Source organism: Pseudopodoces humilis, chromosome 14, assembly GCF_049639895.1.
Source record: "Pseudopodoces humilis isolate 2021_Gansu_Grassland_sample_001 chromosome 14, ASM4963989v1, whole genome shotgun sequence".
In the NCBI taxonomy this organism is placed as follows: Eukaryota; Metazoa; Chordata; class Aves; order Passeriformes; family Paridae; genus Pseudopodoces; species Pseudopodoces humilis.
The window spans coordinates 1,272,965-1,296,008 of NC_142213.1; the positions used below are offsets into that span (position 1 = coordinate 1,272,965).

At 54.0% G+C, this 23,044-nt stretch overlaps 1 protein-coding gene across 2 annotated transcripts in view; it reads left to right on the top strand.

Annotated features, from left to right (window-relative positions):
• Positions 1-22,768, top strand: part of ANKRD11 (ankyrin repeat domain 11) — a 128,568-nt gene extending 105,800 nt beyond the window's left edge. For both annotated transcript variants that reach the window (XM_005531886.3, XM_088062111.1), the window contains exons 5-13: positions 7,164-7,334; positions 8,420-8,623; positions 10,614-10,756; positions 11,421-11,568; positions 12,279-19,009; positions 19,758-19,856; positions 19,948-20,091; positions 21,147-21,239; positions 21,554-22,768. In XM_005531886.3, coding sequence (XP_005531943.1) covers positions 7,164-7,334; positions 8,420-8,623; positions 10,614-10,756; positions 11,421-11,568; positions 12,279-19,009; positions 19,758-19,856; positions 19,948-20,091; positions 21,147-21,239; positions 21,554-21,739 — 7,919 coding nt within the window. In that variant the 3' untranslated portion in view covers positions 21,740-22,768. The remainder of the gene's footprint in view (positions 1-7,163; positions 7,335-8,419; positions 8,624-10,613; positions 10,757-11,420; positions 11,569-12,278; positions 19,010-19,757; positions 19,857-19,947; positions 20,092-21,146; positions 21,240-21,553) is intronic.
• The last annotated feature ends 276 nt before the right edge of the window (positions 22,769-23,044 follow it).

The following is a 23,044-nucleotide window of genomic DNA, read 5'->3' on the forward strand; positions in this document are numbered from 1 at the left end:
CCCCACCGTGACAGGGGATGAGATAAGATGAGCTTTACTATCCCTTCCCTCCTAAAGCATTGCAGGATTCTATAGTGTGGGCTCCCAGAGGCACTACTGGCCAGCACTGTGCTGAGCCAGGTTTGGGTACAGTTGGTTCAGAGCTGTATCTTTTAAAATAATCTTTCTCAAAATGGTTTCTAGAGCAACAATTCTGGCTCTTGGGTTCCTCAGAGTTAACTAAATAAACTGTCTTTAGGGAAAAAAAAAAATAAAAAAAAATGGCATTGAGCCGTGAGCGTCCAGACTGTGCATGTTACAGCTCCAGCACTGTGGGAGCAGCATCTCTGTGCCTCAGACTTCTCCTTCTTCCTTCTCCTTCCCTCATGTGGCATCTCCCCACATCCACATCCACAGGCGCTGCCCAGAGCCTACGTGCTGCCTGGCAGCCTCCAAACGAGCACAGCCAGCTTTTCTCCCAGCAATTCCAGCAGCGCGCGAGGCTCCGCGCGGCTCCTCGGCCGTGTGCCGCTCCAGGAGGGGGCTTCAGACCCAGGAATATTGGATAATTGTGGTGTTAGCAAACACACAGCGAGCGAGCAGCAGGGAGAGGGGAGCGGTCCTGCTGGGAAGGCACCTGGCAGGAGAGGTGGGCACGGGCAGCTGGCGCAGCGGTGCCGTGGCTGCGGCGCCGAGCTGAGTCACGGCTGACTCAACGGCACCAGACTGCCGGCGTGGGGCCGGGCACTCCCCACCTGCCTCGGGCTGGGACGGGATGGATCAGCACCAGCAGCTCCCTCTGTGCAGAGTGGGGCAGGTAGCGCTGCTGGGGAGCAGCTGTGAGGCGCACTGTGCGCAGAATTCCGCGTGCCCTCTCCTCCTGCGGACGGTTTCCTTAGCTGGACGTCACGCTGGCACTTGAGTCCCTTGGCTTGAGGTGCAGCTGTTGTTTCCAGGCCTTTAGTCATCAGCAGGGAGAGTTGGGGCTCCATACAAATCTCGCAGCATACTGAGATAATTTCGGCCTCTGACAGCTCTCCCTGGGAGCTGGGCGGGCCTGAGCGAGGCTGGGTCAAAGCTGGTGGTCCCCAGCAGTGTTGGGGTCTCTCCTTGGGGTCCCACTGCCTCCCTGGGGTCCTGCTCCCTCCCTGTGTCTTCCAGTCCCCTCCTCTTTGTCCAGCTCTCTTCCTCTGTGTCCATCTCCTTCCCTGAGTGCTCTTGGGAGGAGTGAGGGAGAGGGAAACCCCCACCAGTTCTCCAAGCTGGTCTGTGCATATCAACCTTTCTGGGCTCCAAGGGCTCTCCTGGTGCCCAGGGCTGATTCCGGGGACTTGTGGCCAGCCAGAGAGGTGCTGTGGTGGACGAGGGCCAGCCTGAATATGGTTGGCAGGAGCTGGCCTTGGAGCTTCAAACTCCTTCTCTCTAATCCCCCGAGGTTGTTACGTGACGCTAATTAGTAGGTTAGAAAATGCTTGATGAATCAGCTGACCCAAACCATCCTCTCCCGAGCCGGCTGCTGCTTGCCTAATGCTGGAGCGTTTGGAGCGACACGGCATGGGAACGGGCTCGTTAGTCCCAAGTCGGCAAGGCTGGCGAGGGAATCCGTGAGAAGCAAATTGCTGGCTTATTACAAAAGGCATCTGCATCCCACAGTGGTGCTGGTGCCGTTCCCTGAGCCCGGCTGTGCTCCGGTGTGTGCAGCTGGGGGCTCGGAGGGGCCGCGCTGCAGCGGGGCTTTCTTTGCTTCTGTCATTTCAGTCCTTTTACTAAAATAGTAAGAAACTGTTCTCACCTAGCAACCAGGGAGAGAGTGAATGTGAGAGCTTCTCCCTTCCTAGCTGGGCTCCATAATGCCGGTACAGTGTGGAGATCCTGGCACACACCAGCCTTCAGATCACCCTGAGAAACTCCCCGTGTGCAGCAGCCATCTGGGAAGGGCTGCGCAGAAAACCAGGTCGTTTTATGACGGGAGCTGCCATAAATCTCCCTCCTCCCCCCTCATCACCTCCTTAACATGCAGAGGGAGAGGTTGCAGTGTGCTGTGTCTCTGTGAACCAAAAATCTATCAATGATGGCTTTTTCCTTAATACAAGAGCTTTTATCAGCACTGTCTGCAGAGTGTCCTGGCCCCAGCTCCGGGAGGGGTGGCCAGAGCCTTCCTCCCCCGTCCTCCCTCCTCCAGCTCTTTCTATTTCGTGGGAAATGAACGGTCTGGACTTCAAAATTGGTTTTGCTCTGAATAACTCACTTTTAACATGGAGATTGTTGTTTGTGATGAAGCCTCTGGGTTCCTCTCACAGCATGTTGGGAGCCAGTGGCCACTCTGGGAAGGAGCTGCTTTTACACATCGGGGCACAGCTGTGGGGTCTGGCCTACAAGTGCAGGGAGAACACCTGGATTTGGACTTCAGGCTGTCACACGGCATTAAACCTCTCTAGTCAAATTATATTTTAAAATACTCCAGCCAGTGGGGTCGGGCCTTGCAGGTCTTCATCCCCAGGGAGCCCAGCTGAGCACTGGGGATGGTGGGCTCAGCTGCACACAGTGACCTGACATGGTTATAAAGGGGCTTGTTCCTCCTGCTGGCACCTTTTCTGCGCTCCTGACTTGCAGCCAAGGTCTCCATCACCCTTTCCAGCAGTGTGGGATGAGGCTCTGGCTCTGGTCCTCCATCCTTCAGGTGGGAATGATCTCCCCACGCTATGGGAGTAACTCGGGGTGCCTTCTGTCAAGGCAGGCCTTGCTTTTCCTCTTGTTTTCCTTTTTGGCACTAGGTTGATAAAGCAAAGCACCTCCTGGCTGTGCCCCTGGTCTTTTGGCTCTGCAGTGTGCCCGTGACCTCCTGGTGCCAGAGTGTCCCCCCAGCCTGAGCCGTGTTCTTCTGCATTCCAGGGGTCTCCTGCTCCCCCTCCTCTGAGCTCTTCACCACCGAGTGCTCTGGCCTGTCATGCTGCCCTGTCTTGTTTGTCCACCTGTGCCGTGGTGCTGCTTCCCATTCCATGCCGCTCCTGCCACCTGCAGCCTTCCCCTCGGCCTGCTTGTCCTTCTGTTCTGGAGTGCCCCAGAGCCTCGGCTCGTGGTGGGACCGTCGGCCTTTCACCTCCAGAGTCACGGCCCCACACTGCAGGTGCCCTGTGAGCCTGGCAGCGCATCCTCAGGCCGCGGTGCCGGGCTGGACCTGCTCTCCGCTGCTTTGAGCCGACATGCTCCGAAAGGTTTTATGCCCTCCAAGTTCTGCAGCAGGAATGAGTCACTCTTACGCAGGCTGGGCCGGGCTGGGGGGAGCGCAGCCCGCGCGCTCTCCCGGGGGTGCAGTGCAGTCTCTGTTGCTGTCTGTGCCGCTCTAATTTATTCCTATTGATCTCCTGGTCCTGCTGGCTCGGCAGGCAGCGCTCACGAAGCCCCTCTGGCCGCTGAGCTCGGCGTGGCCGAGCCGTGGGGCGCGAGCCGCTGCTTTGGGAGCGGTATTTCTCCTCAGGGTTCCACGTTCCGTGCGTGTGTTGTCATGCCCAGCAGTGGGAGCGGATGCTTTCTGCATTACAGGGTGTGCGTGGGGAGCGGGGAGCCGCGCAGCTCCGGCGTCCCCACGACCTGCCAGCGCCTCACCGTGCGTTGGACAAACCTCCGAGAGGTTTTCCAGCGCCGCCCTGCTCTCCTCCTGCTCCTCTCCGTTTCAGCTGGGGCTGGGCTCAGCCTGTGTCTGCACACAGAGCCGGCCCAGCAGCGCTGAATCCCTCTCAATCTGCCCTGGGATCCCTATGGAGCTGCCGAGGCGCTTCCAGCAGCTCTGGATTTGTGCTCCCCATTGCAGCACTGCTCGGAGTCTCGTGTGGGCACGAGAACCACCCTGAAGCTGATGCTGAAGCCCCTTTGTCCTGGGAATGTGCTCCTGCTCGGCCTTTGCAGCCTCTCGGGCTCGGCGTGAGGAAAGGCAGGAGCAGTTCCCGGCTCAGCTCCTGCTTTCCCCTTTAAGCCTGCGCACGCGGTTCCTGCTGGCGTCAGCGTGAGGGAAGAGCCGAGCAGGATCCCCGAATTAAACCAGGGCTGATGCTCGGGAGGTTTGCAGAAGGGCTGAAGCAAGCAGCAAACAAGCTGCTTTAAAAATAGCTGCATGGAGGTGTGGCTGATCCCGGGCTCATGGAGCATCCGTGGGCTGCCGTGGTCCTCCTCCCACTGGGATCTGTGTGCACGGTCCTGCTGGCACTGAGGGCTCCCTGCCTGCACACCCCCCCTGTCTCTGGGGTTTGTGCTTGCTGAAGGGGTTTTAGTGTCAAATAAGGTTTTTTTCTGTCAGCTGAGGTGGGTAACACTGGGAGAGTTTCTCTCCGTGAGTTCTCTCCGTGTTGCTGCCGCAAGGTGCTCCAGAGGTGCGGTTAATTGGAGGCACAGGAGCAGCCGGCAGGAGAGCTGAGATCTCTGTGCAGGGACACCTTTAAATCTGCTGCAAATCTGACTCTGAGTAAAATCCTCTGGGCTGGAATAACACACGTGCAGCTCTGTGAGCCTGGGACCAGCCAGGGCTGGGAGAGCCAGCCCAGCGCCAGGCAGGGCTCTCACCCTGCTGAGGCTCAGCATGGGAGGTGGATGATGATGGGAGCAGCTCTGTCTCCATCCTCTGCTTATGTTTCAGACCCAATTAAGGATCTTCCTTATGTGGTCCCTCCACATTACCTGAGGATTGTGCCGTGCAGGGAGCCAGGGGCTGCCCCGCTGCCCACACCGGGGTGCCAGCACTGGAGCCATGGAATCACGGAATGGTTTGGGTTGGAATTGAGCTTAAAGCTCATCTCCAACCCTTACCATGGGCAGGTGCACCTTCCACTGGACCTTTAGGGTAGGTTGTCACACCAGGTTGCTCCAGGTCCCATCCAGCTGGCCTTGAGCCCTTCCCAGCAGGAGGCACGAGCCCGAGTCCTCGGCTGCCTCCCCATAGCGAGCGAGAACGCGGCAGCCGCTTTCCAATTTATTTTTATCTTGTTGATCACATGCTTTGTAATGTTAAATGTTCTGTGGAGGAGGAAATTTCTGCAACTGCAGAATGAATAGGAGTTTAGGGGGTTTCGTTTTGAACTTGATAATCAATTTCTGCAAATCCCAGGCTCGTGCTGACAACCTGCAGCAGCCAAGGGATATTAATGAAAATGTTCCCATTCTAACTGTGGCTCCGTACGTGCAGAGCAGGCCTGGGCATCATGTACTTCAGGGGCTCTGCTTGGTGGCACCAGCCAAGATGTGACCCCTTGAGCGTCTTCATGCCTGGCTTTGGGGCATGGCTGGATGTGACCAAGGCTGGGGGAAGCCAGGCCTGGCTGAGCAGGGTTTTAAGCAGCTTGGAGCAGCAGCTCAGAGTCTCAGGAGGAGCAGGGAGGTGCTGCACACATGGATCAGGTGTCCTTGTGTCCCCTGGCGGGAGACACAGTGCAGCAGCGTGGCTCCTGGAGCCACCCCGACAAAGTTGTCTTCCCGTAAGCACACTGGATTTAATTTTATTTTAAGCCATTAAAAAACTGTCCTGGGATCTGATTTCATCTTTCAGCTCTGTTACAGCTGCCAGGATGACCAAAATGTGGTTTCAGAGTAGACTGGGATTCGCTTTCAATGCAGACATGTTTCCAGGGCTTGCATTTCATAGAATCATGGAATGGTTTGGGTTGGGAACGACCTTAAAGCTCATCCATTCCACCCCTGCCATGGGCAGGGACACCTCCCACTAGCCCAGATTGCTCCAAGCCCTGTCCAGCCTGGCCTTGGGCACTGCCAGGGATGCAGGGGCAGCCCCAGCTCCAAAGAGCAGAGCGCTTTGAAGAGGGGTGGCCATTGCTCTCCGGCTCCCTGGAACAGTTCTTTCTTAAATGTACAGGATCCCGGGAGCAGGGCTGGATGGAAATCACCTGCTCCAGGTGGCCCTGAGCAGCAGAGGTTGGCAGCTCCGTGCACTGTGCCCAGAGAAGGTTTCTGGATCCGGCTGTGCCTCAGGCACGGAGCTGTGAGCGGCAGGAGCGGAACATCCCCACACGCTGCTGCCCTCGTCTGCCAGAGCCCTTTGCTGGGCTGCAGTTTGGTGGGTGAAGGAAGAAATCTGTGCCGTGGTGCACAGTCTGGTGGCCACGTGTGACCCCGTCCCTTGGCGGTTCCACCTGACCCGCTGGACTTTGTGCGGAGGCACCACAGGCTCCGTCCCGCTGGCCGCGTGCCCCTGACCCACATGGAGCGTGACAGAGCTGCCAGAGGCTGCAGGATTGCTTCTCTCTGTTATGGTGAAGGTACTGAGGCACCTTCAGGTTGTCCAGCGAAGCTGCTCCATCCCTGGGAGTGTCCAAGGCCGGGTTGGACAGGACTTGGAGCAGCCTGGGATAGTGGAAGGTGTCCCTGCCCATGGGGGTAGGACTGGATGAGCTTCGAGGTTCCTTCCCACCCAGCCATTCCATGGTTGTGTGACTGTGGTTTGGGGTGGTTGCTCTTGGTCTCTCAGGAGCTGCCTTTACAGCTGGATGATTTAGGAGACCAAGTGTCAGGCTGGGATTTGGGATGACAATCCAAGGACTTCTGGGGCTTCTTCTTCCCCTTGTGTTTATTTGGGATTTTTTTAGAGGGTTGCAGAAGACCTGAGAGCAGGTGGGTGCTGTGGGCCAGGTGGGAGCAGCCACTCTGGGAGGAGAGGACCAAGCTGGTGCTCCCCACACCTGTTTGGCTGCAGCCTCCTCGTTTTGATGATGATGATGATGATGATGATGATGGGTGTGATGGCCACATTCTTGAGCTGTCAGCCTGTTATCTTTCTCTCCTTGTTGATGCTATTCAGTGCCTCCAGCTGGGTCTGTGCTGTGATGGTGTCAGTCTGAGTGGGCTCCTCCAGGCAATCCTGGAGGCTCCTAGAGCAGGATGGGAGCTGCAGCACCGGCTGTGGCCCCTCAAAGGGTCTGTTCCCTCTGTCCTATGCTGCTCTTGGGTGGTGGAGGAGAATGGGAGGCTGTTGGAGGAGCAGGGCATGTCCCAGCTGCACCCTCAGCCTGTGAGCTTGGGTGGCTGCTCCAGGTGCCAGTGCTGCCAGTGCAGGGATCCATCCATCACCGTGGGGATCCATCACCCAGCACAGGCTTTCCAGAGCTGTCAGTCCCGTGCCCAGACGGGACCATGGCTCCAGTGACACTCATGGCTTGTGTCCCTGTGTCCTTGTCCCACAGAGAAGCAGGGTCCCGAGCGGAAGAGGATTAAAAAGGAGCCCGCCACCAGGAAGCCTGGCCTGCTCTTCGGCATGGGCCTCTCGGGGATCCGCGCAGGGTACCCGCTCTCTGAGCGCCAGCAAGTCGCTCTCCTCATGCAGATGACAGCAGAAGAGTCTGCAAACAGCCCAGGTGAGACTGGGGAGGAGTTTGTTCCCAAGGGTGGGCAGACAGGTGGGAGCTGCAGCGAGGGGATCCCAAATGTCCAGAATTCCCGGCTCCCGGGGTCAGCAGAGGTTCAGGTACAGCAGCAGGGCTGAGCTGCCACCCCTGGCATGGTGCAGGGGGGCCCTGGGGGGTCTCACTGCTCCCACAGGGCTCTGCAGGTGACTCCAGGTACGGTGTCACTGGGATCCACATGTGGCTCTGGCTGCCCTTCCCTTTTCCAGTGTCCCTTGAGCCCAATCCAGCCCCAGCCCAGCCTGCCCTGGCTGCTCAGCTGGAGCTTTGGTTCCATGGGAGCCTCCTCCACCTCAGCTTTGTGTTTCCCACTGGCCTCTCAGGCTATCTCAGTAAAGGAGGATTGTAAATAAAGACAAAATATCATCCTCTGTACGTTTTTAATGTTTCTTCTCTTGGAAGGGGATAAGATGTGTAATCAGCACAGCTGTAACTTGAGGTGTGGAACAGCTGGAATGTGTTTACCACAGATTTTGTGTTCTAGTAATTTTTATCTGTTGCAAACGTGCCCTCCCCCCAGTTTTTGGAGGCTCTGTGCTATCCGTGTGCTCACATCCGCATCCTACACACAACACTGCAGCTTTTAGCCAAAAAACCACCAGATTCGCTGCTTGTGTTGCTGTTATTGGGGAGAAATAAAAGGGAAAAAGCTGCAGAGCATTCCAGTGTTCTCCCAGGAAATGCAGTCTCCTCCCAAGGCCGTCAGACCTCACATGTGCTTGGTAAAAGGCCGCTTCCCTCGGGAATTGAGGTTTGAGGGTAAGGAGCTGCATTGTCTGCTCCCGGATCACGGGATTGCCCACAGGGTTTGCCAGGACTGCAGCTCTCCAGTGGGTCTGGCAGCCCGTGATTCCCATCTCCGTGGGACACACACAGGCTGCTCTGTTCACATCCACTCCAGAGCTTGGGTTGCCTCTTGCTGCCTTGTGAATATTTTGGGAAGAGCCGAGTCGAAACGTGATGCGCGAGCTCCCTCTAAGGGCTTTAGGAGTTCCGTGGAATGGCAGCTCCTGACGCTGTTTCTCTCCTCCCTGCAGTTGACACAACACCAAAGCATCCCTCTCAGTCTACAGTTTGTCAGAAGGGAACTCCCAACTCTGCCTCCAAAACCAAAGATAAAGTAAATAAGAGAAACGAGCGAGGAGAGACTCGGCTGCATCGCGCAGCCATCCGCGGGGACGCCCGGCGCATCAAGGAGCTCATCATCGAGGGTGCAGATGTCAATGTGAAGGACTTTGCAGGTAACAGCCCAGGAATCCCAACGTTTTTCCCACCTGGTTGCATGTTTCTCCTCCAAGAAGGATTCTCAGCAGAAAAAGTAGTTTGTTTCTAACATGGGTTGCGCCTTGGAAAGAGGGGATTTGCCAAAAATTGTGATTTTGCTCTTTGAAGACAAAAAAGTCTTTTTGCCCTTTAGGAAAAAAAAACAAAAAAGCAAAACAAGAGCAAGAAGCCACATAAAAAATCCCCCAAAGCATCAGTTTTTTTGATGGAGCTTGGGAGCAGAACTCGCAGGCTGTGCAGGCTGCTTGAGGTGGTGAAGCTGGCCTGGGAAGGATCCAGAGAATCCCTGGAGCTGTTGTAGCTCCACACACCAAAACTGACCAGACCACTCCAGACCATTTCCATCTGCCCTTCCACGGGGTTGCTGTGTTGGATGGAGGGGGATTTGCACAGGGAGGTGGGCTGGTTTAGCTCTGTTTTTATTTAAAATAGAAGGAATTATGTGTACAGAAATACTGCTGAGAGTGGGTTTGTGAAGTCATCGCTCTGGAGTTGGGGGGCTGATGCCTGTGAAATTTTGGGAGTTGTTTTTAAGGACTGAATGTGGGGGTGCTGCTGATGGGGAGGGATTGTGAAGGGCAAGGTTAGGCTCCCAAGTTGGAGGAGTTGTTGACCATCCTGACCCTCAGCTCAGGAGTAGTACCACCTCCTCCTCCTCAGCAGTGCTGCCAAGCTCCTGCTTAGGGTGGGATGAGATGGGAGCAGCCCTGAGTCCTGGCAGGAGGAGGCAGCCATGGGATGCTGGTGAAGGGGTGATGAGGGTTCCGTTCGGTGGGGCTGGATCAGCCTTTCTCCAGCACGTCCAAGAGCTTGACTTTGCTCTTTGCTGTTCTCTTCTCATGATTTTGGGGCTATAAATAGCTGTGGCTGTTCCTCCACCCGTATGATTAATCCCAGTGCCAGACTGAAGTATCAGTTGTGATTAATTCCGGGCACAGGTGCCCCCTCCAAAGGCTCCAAGTGAAGGTAACGGAACACGCTCCCACGGCGCTATCAGCAAAACACCGGAGCAGCCGCGCTGGGAAACTTCAAAACAGGCTCTGCTTAAAAATAGTCTGTTTGAACACGATAAAATATTTTGTTCTGTGCTCTTCAGAGACTGGTTTGAGAGCTGGATCCGCCGTTACTGTGGAGACGCTGCTGTTTGGTTTCCCCCCGAGCCCAGGCTGGTGTTGCTGTGTTTGGAGAGCACACAGAAAATCTGTGTGGGGCTGTCTCGAGCCCTTTCTGCAGCTCTGAGCTCAAACCTGGTCTGGGCACCAGGGTTTCCCTTACAGAGGGATTGGAACCTAAAGCCAAACCTAAAGGAGCTTGAGACAGGGCTGGAGAGGGATGTTCCACAGGATCATGGAGTGGCAGAACAAGAGGGAATGGCCTCATGCTGACAGAGGGCAGGGTTAGATGGGATATTGGGAAGAAATTCTTCCCAGTGAGGGTGGGGAGGCCCTGGCACAGGTTGCTCAGAGCAGCTGTGGCTGCCCCATTGCTGGAAGCATTGAAGGCCAGATTGGAAGGGACTTGGAGCAACCTGGGATAGTGGAAGGAGTCCCTGTCCATGGCTGGGGGTGGGACTGGATGAGCTTTAAGATACCTTCCAAGCCAAACCATTTTATGATGGTATAAAGGGGAATGGATTTAAGACCTGCCTTTCACGTGACATCAGCAATTCTCCTCATTTCCCATATAAAACTTTCCATTTCCAGGGGCTGTGTCAGGCCTGGCGGATGCTCTGACTGTAGCACACGGTATGACCAGAGGCAGAAGTGGGATTGTTTCTATGACTGCCTGGCAGGAGTAGCAGGCCAGAGCCACAGGATCCTTCCTGGGGATCGGGGCAAACAGCTCAGCCATCAGAGCTCACAGCCCTGAGCACGCTGAGCCTGCAGGCTCTCCCTGTGTCCCAGTGTCACTGGGAAAGCCGTGTCCTGAGTGTCCCTGTCCTTGCAGGCTGGACGGCGCTGCACGAGGCCTGCAACCGGGGCTACTACGACGTGGCCAAGCAGCTGCTGGCGGCGGGCGCCGAGGTGAACACCAAGGGGCTGGACGATGACACCCCCCTGCACGACGCGGCCAACAACGGCCACTTCAAGGTCGGGGTGCTGGGATTCACTGCTGTGCTTTAAATGGCTCTTCTGGAAACTTGTGCTTCGAGCAGCCCACTGTGAAAACACAGAGATTCTGGGTATTTTTGTCTCATTTCCCATGGAGCGGGCAGGAATTTGTGTTCAAGGCCAGGCTGGACAGGGCTTGGAGCACCTTGGGTTAGTGGAAGGTGTCCTTGTCCGTGGCAGGGGGTGACATGGGATGGGCTTGAAGGTCCCTTCCAGCCTAAGTTATTCCCTGATTGTGTGAATTTCCCTGTCTCAGGGCTGTTGAGTGTTTTAGTTGGTGCACAGGGGATGGTTCATTCTTCTGGAATTGGGACAGGAGTATGATTTTGGGCTTTGTTCTTCCCCCTTCTTTCCTGCCCAGGATCAGTAGGGTTGGGAAAGACCTCCACAATCATCGAGCCCAACCATTAACCTGATGCTGCCAGTGTACCACTAAACCCTGTCCCTAAATGTTTTTTGAACGCTTCCAGGCATGGTGATTCCACCACTTCCCTGGGAATGTTACTGGGGCTTCTCCCTTATGTTAGTACCACAAGGCATGTCCTGAAGACAGGACTCCTGTAGTTATGTATGAAAATCATGCAAAAAAAACCTTGGAATCAAAACATTCTGAGCATCTTCAAGCCTCAGTTTCTCTTTTCAGGTGGTGAAATTGTTGTTGCATTATGGAGGGAATCCTCATCAAAGCAACAGGAAGGGCGAGACACCTTTAAAAGTAGCGAATTCTCCCACCATGGTGAACCTGCTCCTGGGGAAGACCACGTACCCCTCCAGCGAGGAGAGCTCCACAGGTGAGACTGGCCTTTCTGTGGCAGTGACAGCTGTGGCCTGCAGCTAACACAGAGACCTTAAGAGGACAGTGAAGCTAGACTCTGGTCAGATGCTGCCGTGGGCAGGAGCCCACCCGTAGCTGTAACCCAAATTCAGACAAACATAACCACCAGCTTTAGCTTGGGGGGCTGTTTGCCCTGGAAGCCAGCATTGAGATCACTTCCCTGGTTGCAGGTAAATGGATGTCTTACCTTTGGAATGTGGGTAATTCTGGTGGAGAGGACGAGGTTTGCCCTGTGTTCCTGTCCTTCAGCTGTCCCAGCACTGGTGTTTCACCTTCTGCTTCCAGGCTGTCCCTGCTAGAGTCTCTTCCACCAGTGCCACCAGAGTGGGACACTCTGCAGGTTTTAATTAGTGCAAATTAGAGTTTTCAGTCTTTTGGGAGCCTTGACCTACACTGTGTGCAGTGGAACCCTGTTCCAAAGTTCTCATGATAGCCCCAGGATGTTGTTTTGAGGAACACCCCATGCAGGTTGGAGCTGGAGAAGCTTCCTTCCAAAAAGATCCCCCAACCTGGTATTCTGAGCTGTTGGCTGCCAACTTGCAAAGGCTGGGTGAGGCCAAAGGGCACCAGGGCTGTTTGCAGGGGTTGGTGTGTGGAGGAGACCAGTGATGGTCCCTCCCCACAACCCGTGGCAGTCCTTGACTCGCTGTTCTTCTCTCTCTGCAGAGACCTCAGAAGAGGAGGATGCTCCTTCCTTCGCTCCCTCCAGCTCCGTTGATGGCAATAACACAGACTCAGAGTTTGAGAAGGGTTTGAAGCACAAGCCCAAGGCCCAGGAGCCCCCCAAAACCATCACCCCGGTGAAGGATGAGTATGAATTCGATGAGGATGATGAGCAGGACCGGGTCCCGCCGGTCGATGACAAACATTTGCTGAAAAAGGATTACAGGAAAGAGACTAAAGCAAACAGTTTCATTTCCATACCCAAAATGGAAGTGAAAACTTATACTAAAAATAACACAATTACACCAAAGAAAGCTGCCCACCGCATCCTGTCGGACAGCTCGGACGAGGAGGAGACCAGCGTGGCCGTGGGCACGGGGGAGAAGCTGCGCCTCTCCACCCACTCCATATTGCCCAGCAGCAAAATTCGGGAGCCTGCCAGCACCAAGGCACCCAAGGAGAAAAGCAAAGTAAAAAAGAAGCGGAAGAAGGAGACAAAAAGCAAAGAGGTTCGGTTTGGCAAAAAAAATGACAAGTTTTGTTCCTCTGAATCAGAGAGTGAAAACGTGGAGAGTGAGGAGGATGATAGAGACTCTCTACAGAGCTCTAGCTGTGTAAAGGACTCAAGGCTAGTGCTAAAGGAATCCTCCTTGTTTAACTCTCTGTCTGCCTCATCGACCTCTTCACATGGGAGTTTAGCCTCCCAGAAACATAATCCCAATCTTACAGAACAGCATTCCAAGCACTGGAGGACGGACAATTGGAAAACCATATCTTCTCCAGCTTGGTCAGACGTCAGTTCCCTATCGGACTCCACCAGGACGAGGCTGACGAGCGAGTCAGACTACTCGTCCGAGGACTCGAGCTTAGAGTCACTAAAGCCAGTCAGGAAGAAACCAGAGCACAAAAAGAAAAACACCCCCCACAACACTGTTTCTGAGAAAAAGAATTCATTCCATAGCAATGTGGATGGAGCAATTCCAAAGCTGGACAAGGAGGGCAAGGTTGTTAAAAAGCATAAAACAAAACACAAACATAAAAACAAGGAGAAGGGACAGTGTCCCATCAGCCAAGACATTAAAATAATCAAAACATTTTCTTTTGAGTTTGAGGACTCTAAACAAAAGCCTGAGAAAGGCTTGATAGTAGAGACAGAAAATCCAGTCGAAAACAAGTTGAAAGTGTTAAAGCACGATCGGGAACATGGTAAGAAGGAGGAAAAGCTCCCCAAAGGTAAAACAGAGGAGAAGGAGTGGTTGTTTAAAGATGAGACTGGAAAATCCTCAAAAGAGGAAAAATCGTTAAGAAAAATCAAAGATGGTAGTAAAGACCTGAGCAAATCCTTCAGAGAAGGATTGAGTAAATCAGAAAAAGAGAAACCTGTCAAGGAGAAATCTCCCAAGGAGGAGAAGCCAAGAATACACAAGGAGGAGAGAAAGAAGAAGTCAAAGGACAAGCAGTCCAAATCTGAGAAGAAGAATGAGCTGAAGGAGGAGAAGGTTTCTAAACTAGAGAAAGAAAAATCCTTCAAGGAAGAGAAGGAAAAATGCAAAAAAGAAAAACTTTATAGGGACGAGTCTGGGTTTGATGAGTTCAATAACAAAACTCAGTTTGCCGAAAGCGAGGACACAAAGTTCAGCCTTTCGGACGATCAGCAGGAGAGGTGGTTTTCAGACTTGTCCTCTGATTCATCCTTCGATTTCAAGGGTGAGGACAGCTGGGATTCTCCAATAACGGATTTCAGGGAGATTAAAAATGACACCGTGGCAAAACTAATCATAGAACCTGTGAAAGAGGAAATTAAAGACAAGAAAAAGGAAAATAAAATTAAAGAGAAGAAGGAGTACAACGAGAAGCGGAATGAGAAGGACTCTTTCTTAAAGAAAAAGGAGAGGGATTATGTGGAGAAAAGCTCTGAGAAGAAAAAGGACCAAACAGACAGACATAAAGTTACTCCCAGTTATTTGCCTGAAAAGGATAAGAAAAGGAAGGATTCTGTGGAGACTGGCAAGGAGCGGAAAGAAAAAGACACAGGTGAAACCAACAAAGACAGAAAAGATTCCTCTGACGGCTCTAAAGAGCGGAAAGATCCCAAGACGAAGCAGGAGGAGCCCTACCGAGATGACTTCAAGGAGTATGGCTGTGAAACTTTCTTCAAGGATAAGTCTGACCCTGAGTTCAGTGGGAAAACCCTGGAGAGTTGGGAGAGGCACCATTCTGGGAAGGAAAAGGAGAAGAAAGATGCTCCTGATAAAGAAAAAAAAGAAAAAGTGAAGCCAGAAAAATACAAGGAAAAATCCAAAGAGGGTGATAAGGAGAAAAATGAAAAAGCTGCTCCAGAGAAAATCCTGAAGGACAAAGAACTAGAGAAGAGTTTCAAAGAGAAGAAAGAAACCAAGGAGAAGTACAAGGATCTTCACAGCAAAGACAAGGAGAGGAAGAGTTCTTTTGACCAGGTGAAGGAGAAGAAAGAGAAAAACTTTTCCACAGACAGAGACGATTTCTCTGAGAAGAAGGATGAGAAAAAAGGCAAGGAGAAGAGCTGGTACAGCATCGCTGACATCTTCACGGATGAGAGCGAGGACGAGAGGGACGATTACAGCCTGAGTGGGTTCAAGGTTGGCGACTCGGCCGGCAGCGAGATGCATCGCCTGGACAGCCTGCAGGACAAGGACGACGGCGCGGCGGCCGAGAAGGAGCTGTACCCCGACAAGCACCGCAAGTACTCGTCCGACCGGCAGCACTCGGAGAAACAGAAGGATAAGGAGTCCAAGGAGAAGAAAAAGGACAAAGGAACATCAGAAGGGGGAAAGGAGAAGAAGGAGAAGAGTTCCTTTGAGAAACACAAAGAGAAGAAAGATAAAGACTCCAGTGAGAAGTACAAGGACAGGAAGGAAAGAATGTCCATAGATTCCACTCAGGAGAAGAAAAACAAGCAAAAGCTCCCAGAAAAGGTTGAGAAGAAACACACCAGTGACGACAAGGTGAAAAGCAAACATAAGGAGAAGCCAGACAAGGAGCATTCCAAAGAGAAGAAGTCTTCAAAAGGAGGGGAGTCGGAGAAGAGCCTGCTGGAGAAACTGGAGGAGGAGGCTCTGAACGACTACAGGGATGACTCCAATGACAAAATCAGCGAGATCTCCTCTGACAGCTTCACGGACAGAGGGCAAGAGCCAGGACTCACCAGCCTCTTCGAGTCTTCTAACCTCTCTCTGACTGATGCTGCTGAAGAAAAGTTTAAGGACTCTCTCCCTTTACCCTGCCTTCAGGACAAGCTCAAGGAGAAGGAGAGGCACCGACATTCCTCATCTTCCTCGAAGAAAAGTCACGAGAAAGAAAAAGCAAAGAAAGAGAAGACAGAGAAAAAGGAAAAATCAGAAGAATTCAAGGACTCCAGCAGCAGAAAGGATTCCACTCATTATGAAAAGGATTTCTCTGTGGATGGGGAGGCTTTTGGCTCTTCGTACAACATGAAGGCAGACGCTGATGAGGAACCGGAGAAGAGCATTGATTACTTATTTTCTGAAAAGAAGGATAAAAATGATTCTGAAAGAGAACTGTCAAAGAAGGCAGAGAAAGAAAAGACTTACGGTTCCAGCACCATCAGCACAGCTAAAGAGAAAAAGAAGCGGGATAAACACAAGGAAAAATGGAAGGAGGAAAAGGAAAAGCATAGGGACAAACACACAGATGGTTTCTTTAAACATCACAAAGATGAGCCAAAGTCAACACTCAAAGATAAGGATGGGCCTCAAGTTACCACCTTTAAAGATAAGTCCAAGGAGGACAACCTCAAATTCAGTGAAACCAAACTGAAGGAGAAGCTTAAGGAGAATCAAGACAAAGACAAATCAGAGTCCATAAAAATCAGCAACGGGAATGAAAAAATAACCCTTTCCAAAGACAGCAGCAAGAAGGATGCCAGACCACGGGAGAAACTTCTGGGAGACGGTGATTTGATGATGACCAGCTTTGAGAGGATGCTGAGCCAGAAAGACCTGGAGATCGAGGAGCGCCACAAAAGGCACAAGGAGAGAATGAAGCAGATGGAGAAAATGCGGCACAGGTCTGGAGACCCCAAGTTAAAGGACAAACTTAAAAGCTCGGAGGATGTGCGCAAGAGGAGCCTGGATCTGCCAACCAAGAAGCCGCTAACACTGGACACGCAGCTCAAGGACAAGAAACTCAAAGAGTTGGGTCCCCTGACTCCTATTCTGTCACCGGAAAACAAGGCACAGCCTGCTGTGGGGACAGACTCCAAGGACTGGATCACGGGTCCTCAGCTGAAGGAGATCCTCCCAGCATCTCCCAGGCCAGATCAGAACCGGCCCACGGGCGTCCCGACCCCGGCATCCGTCGTGTCCTGCCCGAGCTACGAGGAGGTGATGCAGACACCCAGGACTCCATCGTGCAGCAACGAGGACTACACGGACCTGATGTTCGAGTGCGCAGACTCTCAGCACTCGCTGCCCATCTCCACCATGTCCATGAACGCCTGCTCTCCTTCCTTCTTCGACCGATACACCAACGTTTCCAGCGGGCTCCCCGAGAACCCCAGTCAGACCCCAACTCGCACCATACCCTCCTCAAACCTCTACCGTTCCATCTCAGTGGATATCAGGAGGGCACCCGAAGAGGAATTCAGTGTTGGAGATAAGTTTTTCAGACAGCAGAGTGTCCCAGCAACATCAAATTATGATTCTCCAGGGCTGCATATAGGGGATGAGAAAGTTCCCGTTCCCTCTGTTCCTGCTGAGAAGTTCCAGTGTTTGTCTCCTGGGTATTATTCCCCAGATTACGGAGTTTCCTCACCCAAAGTGGAAGCTTTGCACTGCGCACCGGGAGCCGTCAGCGGGGTCGCGCAGTCGCCCGAAAGTGTCTTCTCTGGTTTACAAGCAAAATCCTCCCCTTCGCACAGGGATGAGTTGCTGGCTCCTTCAGTGGAAAGTGCTCTTCCCCCCGACATTGGCATGCCCTTGGATACCACAGAGGAGCAGCAAGCCACTGCCTCCATCATGCCACCAGAATCCACCTACCTACCACCCATCGAGGAGAACCATTTTAGTTCAGGAATGCCCGAACAAAACAACATAGACTGGGATAACCCTCCTTCCCGAAACCCGGACACCGCCATTCCTCCCAGCCTGATGGGCAACCCCACAGAGCACTCTGTCACCTGGTCCATGGGCTCAGAGCTTCTGATGAAATCTCCACAGAGGTTTTCCGAGTCCCCTAAACCTCCGCTCTGCTCCCTAGAGCCGATTCATCCCGCGCCGGTAGCCTTCATTCCCACAGAGACTTCCTACCCCGTTTCTCCCATCTCGTACCCTCTGTCAGTGTCGGAACCGAGGCTGGAGGAAGTCAAGGAGGAGCCTGAGGAAGCAGTTCCAGGAGAAATTGCAAATGCCGAAGAGCAAGCTCCATACATGTCCCCTACTAGGTTAGACACCTTCTTCAACAACTGCAAGCCTCTTTCAGAAGAAGCACCAGAGATCCCTCCAGAGCCCCCGTGTGTGCCAGCAGAACCTCAGGCCGAAGTTGTCACCGCACCAGAAAACAACTATTTGGAGAACAGCAACGCAGCACCTGCGAACGCGGAGGAGGCGGTGACGTGGCCCGACCCCTTCACCAACACCGAGGATGAGTTGGACCTCGGCCCCTTCTCACTCCCAGAGCTGCCACTCCAGCCTAAGGACGTTGCAGAGACGGAGATGACGGAGGCGGAAGCTGTGGAGGAGAGCCCAGCAGCAGCTTCAGAACCGAGCGCTGGCATCATCAAAGGCGGCGTGTCCGTGATAGCGTCCGGTGAGCCGGAGGAGCCGCCGGGCAGCCAGGCAGCGGCCACCCTGCCCACGGACACAGAGCCACCAGCAGAGGAGCAGAAACCAGAAGTGGCAGCACAAGAAGCCGCCTCGGAAGCGCTGAACGCAGCTGAGGAGAAGGCAGCGGAGGACTCGGAGGCGCAGGTTTTCCAGCAGACCCCGTCCGAGCCTGCGCAGGCGGAGAGCAAAGAGGTGGAGGCCGTGCACGAGGAGCTGTCGTCGGCTGGTGGGGTGGCAGAGGGCAGCTCCCAGCCCTGTCCCGTGCCCGTGGCCGGCTCCGAGGCCGGTGTTCCACAGGACAGTGCCGCGGCCCGTGCTGGGAGCCAGGCCCCGCCATCCCAGGGGGACGCGCCTCCCGCCAGTGCTCAAGCAGAAATTGTTGAACCAGTACAAAAACCAGTAGCAGAAGCTCCCAAACCACCCAAAATAGAAGAGATTCCTCAGCGGATTACCAGGAACCGGGCTCAGATGCTCGCCAACCAAAACAAGCAGAACGCCGCCGCATCCGAGAAGGAATTTCCTCCCGTCTCTGCGCCCGTCACGCGTGCCAAAGGCCGCGTCACGGAGGAGGACGATTCCCAGGCTCAGCACCCGCGGAAGCGCCGCTTCCAGCGCTCCAACCAGCAGCTGCAGCAGCAGATCAACACGTCCACCCAGCAGACGAGGGAGATGATCCAGCAGACACTGGCAGCTATCGTCGATGCCATCAAACTGGACGACATCGAACCTTACCACAGCGACAGGTCCAACCCCTACTTCGAGTACCTCCAGATCAGGAAGAAGATTGAGGAGAAGCGGAAAATCCTGTGCTACATTACTCCCCAAGCTCCACAGTGCTACGCTGAGTACGTCACCTACACGGGCTCCTACCTGTTGGATGGCAAACCCCTAAGCAAGCTCCATATTCCAGTGGTGAGTCACCTTCTCTCTTCAGCCTCGGGAGCTGTTCCCCCTCACTGTTACAAACACATCCAAGTTACCCCCTTGCCCTGTGACCACCTTGCAGTGCCCAACCTGCCTTTAGAACATGACACCAAACCTGAGCCTCGGTAACTGCCTGGCTGTGTGGTAAATGCAGCCCCTGAGTTGTTGCATTTTTGCAGAGAAGACCTTGGGCTGTGCTGAGGGACCAGAGGTTTGGTCAGGCTTTAGGGCAAAGTTTGTAAGAATCCACTGGATTTGAGGCTGGAAGGTAAAACTGCTCCTGCAGCAGTGTAGTAACAGGATAATGAACCGGGAGCACGGGAAAAAGATGACTCTAAACTCCTGCCATCATTTTCCCAAGCTCTGCTCTTTGCCTTGACACTGGGATCAGCATTTCACTGCTGCAGGAGCAGCCTCACTAATACAAATGCCTCAATAAACTTGGTGCTGCAGGTGAATCCAGGCTGGAGGAGAAGGGTCAGTGTGAGCAGGCTCCATTTCCTCGCTGCACACCCTGCCCTGCAGCACGAGAGCGGGTCAGGCTCTGGTTGTTCTTGCCCTCCCTGAGTCTGAGCACTGGCAGGACGTTGTCCTTGGCAGAGCTTCTCCCCGGTCTCCATAGGCCCCCCATGGGATGTGCCTGCTTCCTCTGTGGCCAGCACACATTTTGGGGGGCGGGGAGCCCCCGGGCAGTGCCCCACAGAGGTCCTGCTCTCACCTGTGTCTGTGCCCGCAGATCGCGCCGCCGCCGTCGCTCGCGGAGCCGCTCAAGGAGCTCTTCAAGCAGCAGGAGGCCGTGCGGGGGAAACTGCGGCTGCAGCACAGCATCGAGCGGGTAAGGGGACACTCCAGCTGGGCAGCAGACCCCAAATTTCCCCTGCTGGCAAGGCTGAGGCTGCCACACTCACTGCTCTGCTCTTCCTCAGGAGAAGCTCATCGTCTCCTGCGAGCAGGAGATCCTGAGGGTGCACTGCCGGGCAGCGAGGACCATTGCCAACCAGGCCGTGCCCTTCAGTGCCTGCACCATGCTGCTGGACTCCGAGGTGTACAACATGCCTCTGGAAAATCAGGTCAGTGCCTGGCTCAGCAGTGAGGAAATGTCTCAGGGGCTCTGTGAGACCCTGAGGGAGATGGGCTTTTCTGGAGGGATGGAGGGAAGGATGGAGGCAGGAGTTACTGGTGCTCTCCTTGCTCAGGTCACCCACCACAGCACACGGGTGCAGGATGTCACCTCCCCCAGAGGACAGGGTTAGGTGGGATATTGGGAAGGAATTGTTCCCTGTGAGGGTGGGGAGGCCCTGGCACAGGGTGCCCACAGAACTTGTGGCTGTTCCATCCCTGGAAGCGTCCAACACCAGGTTGGATGCGTTTTGGAGCAAGCTGGGGTAGTGGAAGGTCCCATGGCAGGAGGTGGAATGAGGTGGGCTTTAAGATCCCTTCCAATCCAAACTATTCCATGGCTTGGAACATCACTTGCCTAATCTGCCTCAGTTCCCACACGTGTGCCAGAGGAGGAAATAGATCCAGGAATGTGGAAAACAGGGAGTTCACGTCTGTTAGAGGCAGAGATGGCTCAGCTGTATCAGTGACTCTTGGGACCTCCATCCTTCTTGGGCAGGATCATCTGCACACTGGAAAGGTTTCCTTTGCTGCACTCTGGGGTGTCTCTTGCTGTGGAAGGAAGGGAAGAGAAACCTTACACTGCTGCATTGCAGGAGAGATCCTGGGCAGGGACAGGATCCTGGGATTTATTAGCGAGCTCCGTATTGATCCAGGAGCTCTGATTTACCCGTCGGCATTTCCCAGCCGAGTGTCTGTGCTGCTGCTCTCCTGGCGTGAGCTGGAGGAGGCAGAGAGCTGCAGGTGCTGTCATGGGCTGACATGGACAGATCCCCTGCAAAACAAGGAGAAGCAGGGAGTGTGTGCACATGGGAGCATCCCCGTCTGAGGCTGAATCCCTGGAGGGGGCTGCAGGAGCAGCTGGCAGCAGTGATGTGCGTCCTCCGTCCCTGCAGGCACCGCAGTTCTGAGGAGTGTGAGGGGCCTGAATATGGCCTGTGAGACCTGTAACTGCCTAAAGTACAAAACTAATCCCGTGCCCCTCCCTTGGCTGTCCTGTCCTTAGGGAGATGAAAACAAATCGGTCAGAGACCGTTTCAACGCGCGACAGTTCATTTCCTGGCTGCAGGACGTGGATGACAAGTACGACCGGATGAAGGTGAGAGCTGTGGGAGCCCCGTGCTCCAGGCAGGGGCATTCCAGGAGGGTTGAGGCAGCTGCCTTAGTGGTTTCCAGCACAGAGTGGGTGGCCGGAGATTGCCAGGGCAGTGTCGCGTGGGAGTGGATGACGAGGCCTTTCAGACCCAAACTTTGTCTGGGCTCCTGCCGGAGCTGGGCTCGGCAGACGTTCCAAACCCAGGTGTCCTGTGTGTGGCATCCCTTGCTGCATTTAACACTGTGCCCACTGTGTGTCTGTCCCCTGCCTGGGCCTGCCGCTCAGCCCTCACATCCCGCTGTTGTTTCCCAATCCAGACGTGCCTGCTCATGCGACAGCAACACGAAGCAGCTGCCCTGAACGCGGTGCAGAGGATGGAGTGGCAGCTGAAGGTGCAGGAGCTGGACCCCGCGGGGCACAAATCCCTCTGCGTGAACGAGGTGCCCTCGTTCTATGTGCCAATGGTCGACGTGAACGATGACTTTGTGCTCTTGCCGGCATGACAGTTCCACCCCAGGAGACATCACTGAACACTGGCAAGGACGGGAGCGCTCCGAGGTCGGGCGGTCGAGCTCACATTCACCCTTAACCGCTTGCTGATGAATCCCTGGTCAGAGGAGGAGGAAGCAGCTATCGGCAGAAAACAAAACAATAAGAAAAAATAATTGCACTTTCTTCACGACGTGTCCCTCGCTTCCGGACTGGCGCGGCTCCGCGGGGCAGCGGGCCGGGCGGGGAGGCTCCGGGCAGCGCGGGCAGCGGGCGCTCAGCGGCCCCGGGACTGGCCGAGGCGCGGAGGGAGGAGGCCAAGGACACCGTGTGTGTGTTGCAGAAGCTGCTGAGCGGGGCCAGCAACCACGTGAACCATGTACTTGTGAACACCGTGATTTCCAGCTCTCTGTTTTCCACCGGATCTCCTCTCGGAGAAGCTGCAGTAGGAAACCATGGGGGGAGGGAGGGGGGGGGTGTTTGAGTTTCTCGTTCCATCATGGGTATGTCTAAAAAAAAACAAAACAAAAAAAATACTACAAAAAAAAAAAATCACAAAAAAAAACAAACAACAATTAGAAACAAAAGGACAGTGTGTCCACGTTGGGCAGCGGCGGCTCCGGAGCGGGGACAGCTCCGGGATGTGCCGGTGGCCCCACAGCAGCCGCTGCCACCGCTGGGGACGGGCAGAGGAGACGCCGGAGCGGCACGGCCGGGGAGACGGCGACGCAGAGAAAGGACTTTGCCAACTGTGTTTTTAATGGAGTAAAATCCACGTGGTTTATATATTTTTTCCTTTAATCTTGGGCATTTCGTTTCTCTTTCTGAGAACATAACTTGAAAACACTACAGAGCCAATACTCATATAAAGAAAAATTGTATCCCATAAATGCTGTACAGTTTTTATATACATTAACAATGTACTTTTGCTGCCTTCTAGATAATTTATTTTGCAACACATTACTGCACAGTTGTAAATAACTTATGTACTGTAACATCACTTTCAGTTATGTGTAAAGAAATAAATAAATTAATTAAAATTATCTTTGTATTTATAGTTCACCCTGGGCAGCAGTTTCCCTGTCAAAGGAAAAAATGTCCCAGATCAGCTGCCCCTGGCAGGGGACGGAGCAAGATGAGCTTTAAGGTCCCTTCCAACCCAAGCTGTTCTGTGATTTTAAACATCACTGTCTCTTTTCCATTCCTTTGTGTGCAGTGGGGTTGGAACCCTCCAGGGGTGGGTCATGAGGAGAGGGGACCCTCCTGTGCTGGTGACTTCACTGCCCCCAGGGTGACTGAGCAGGAGAAGCTGTTTTGGG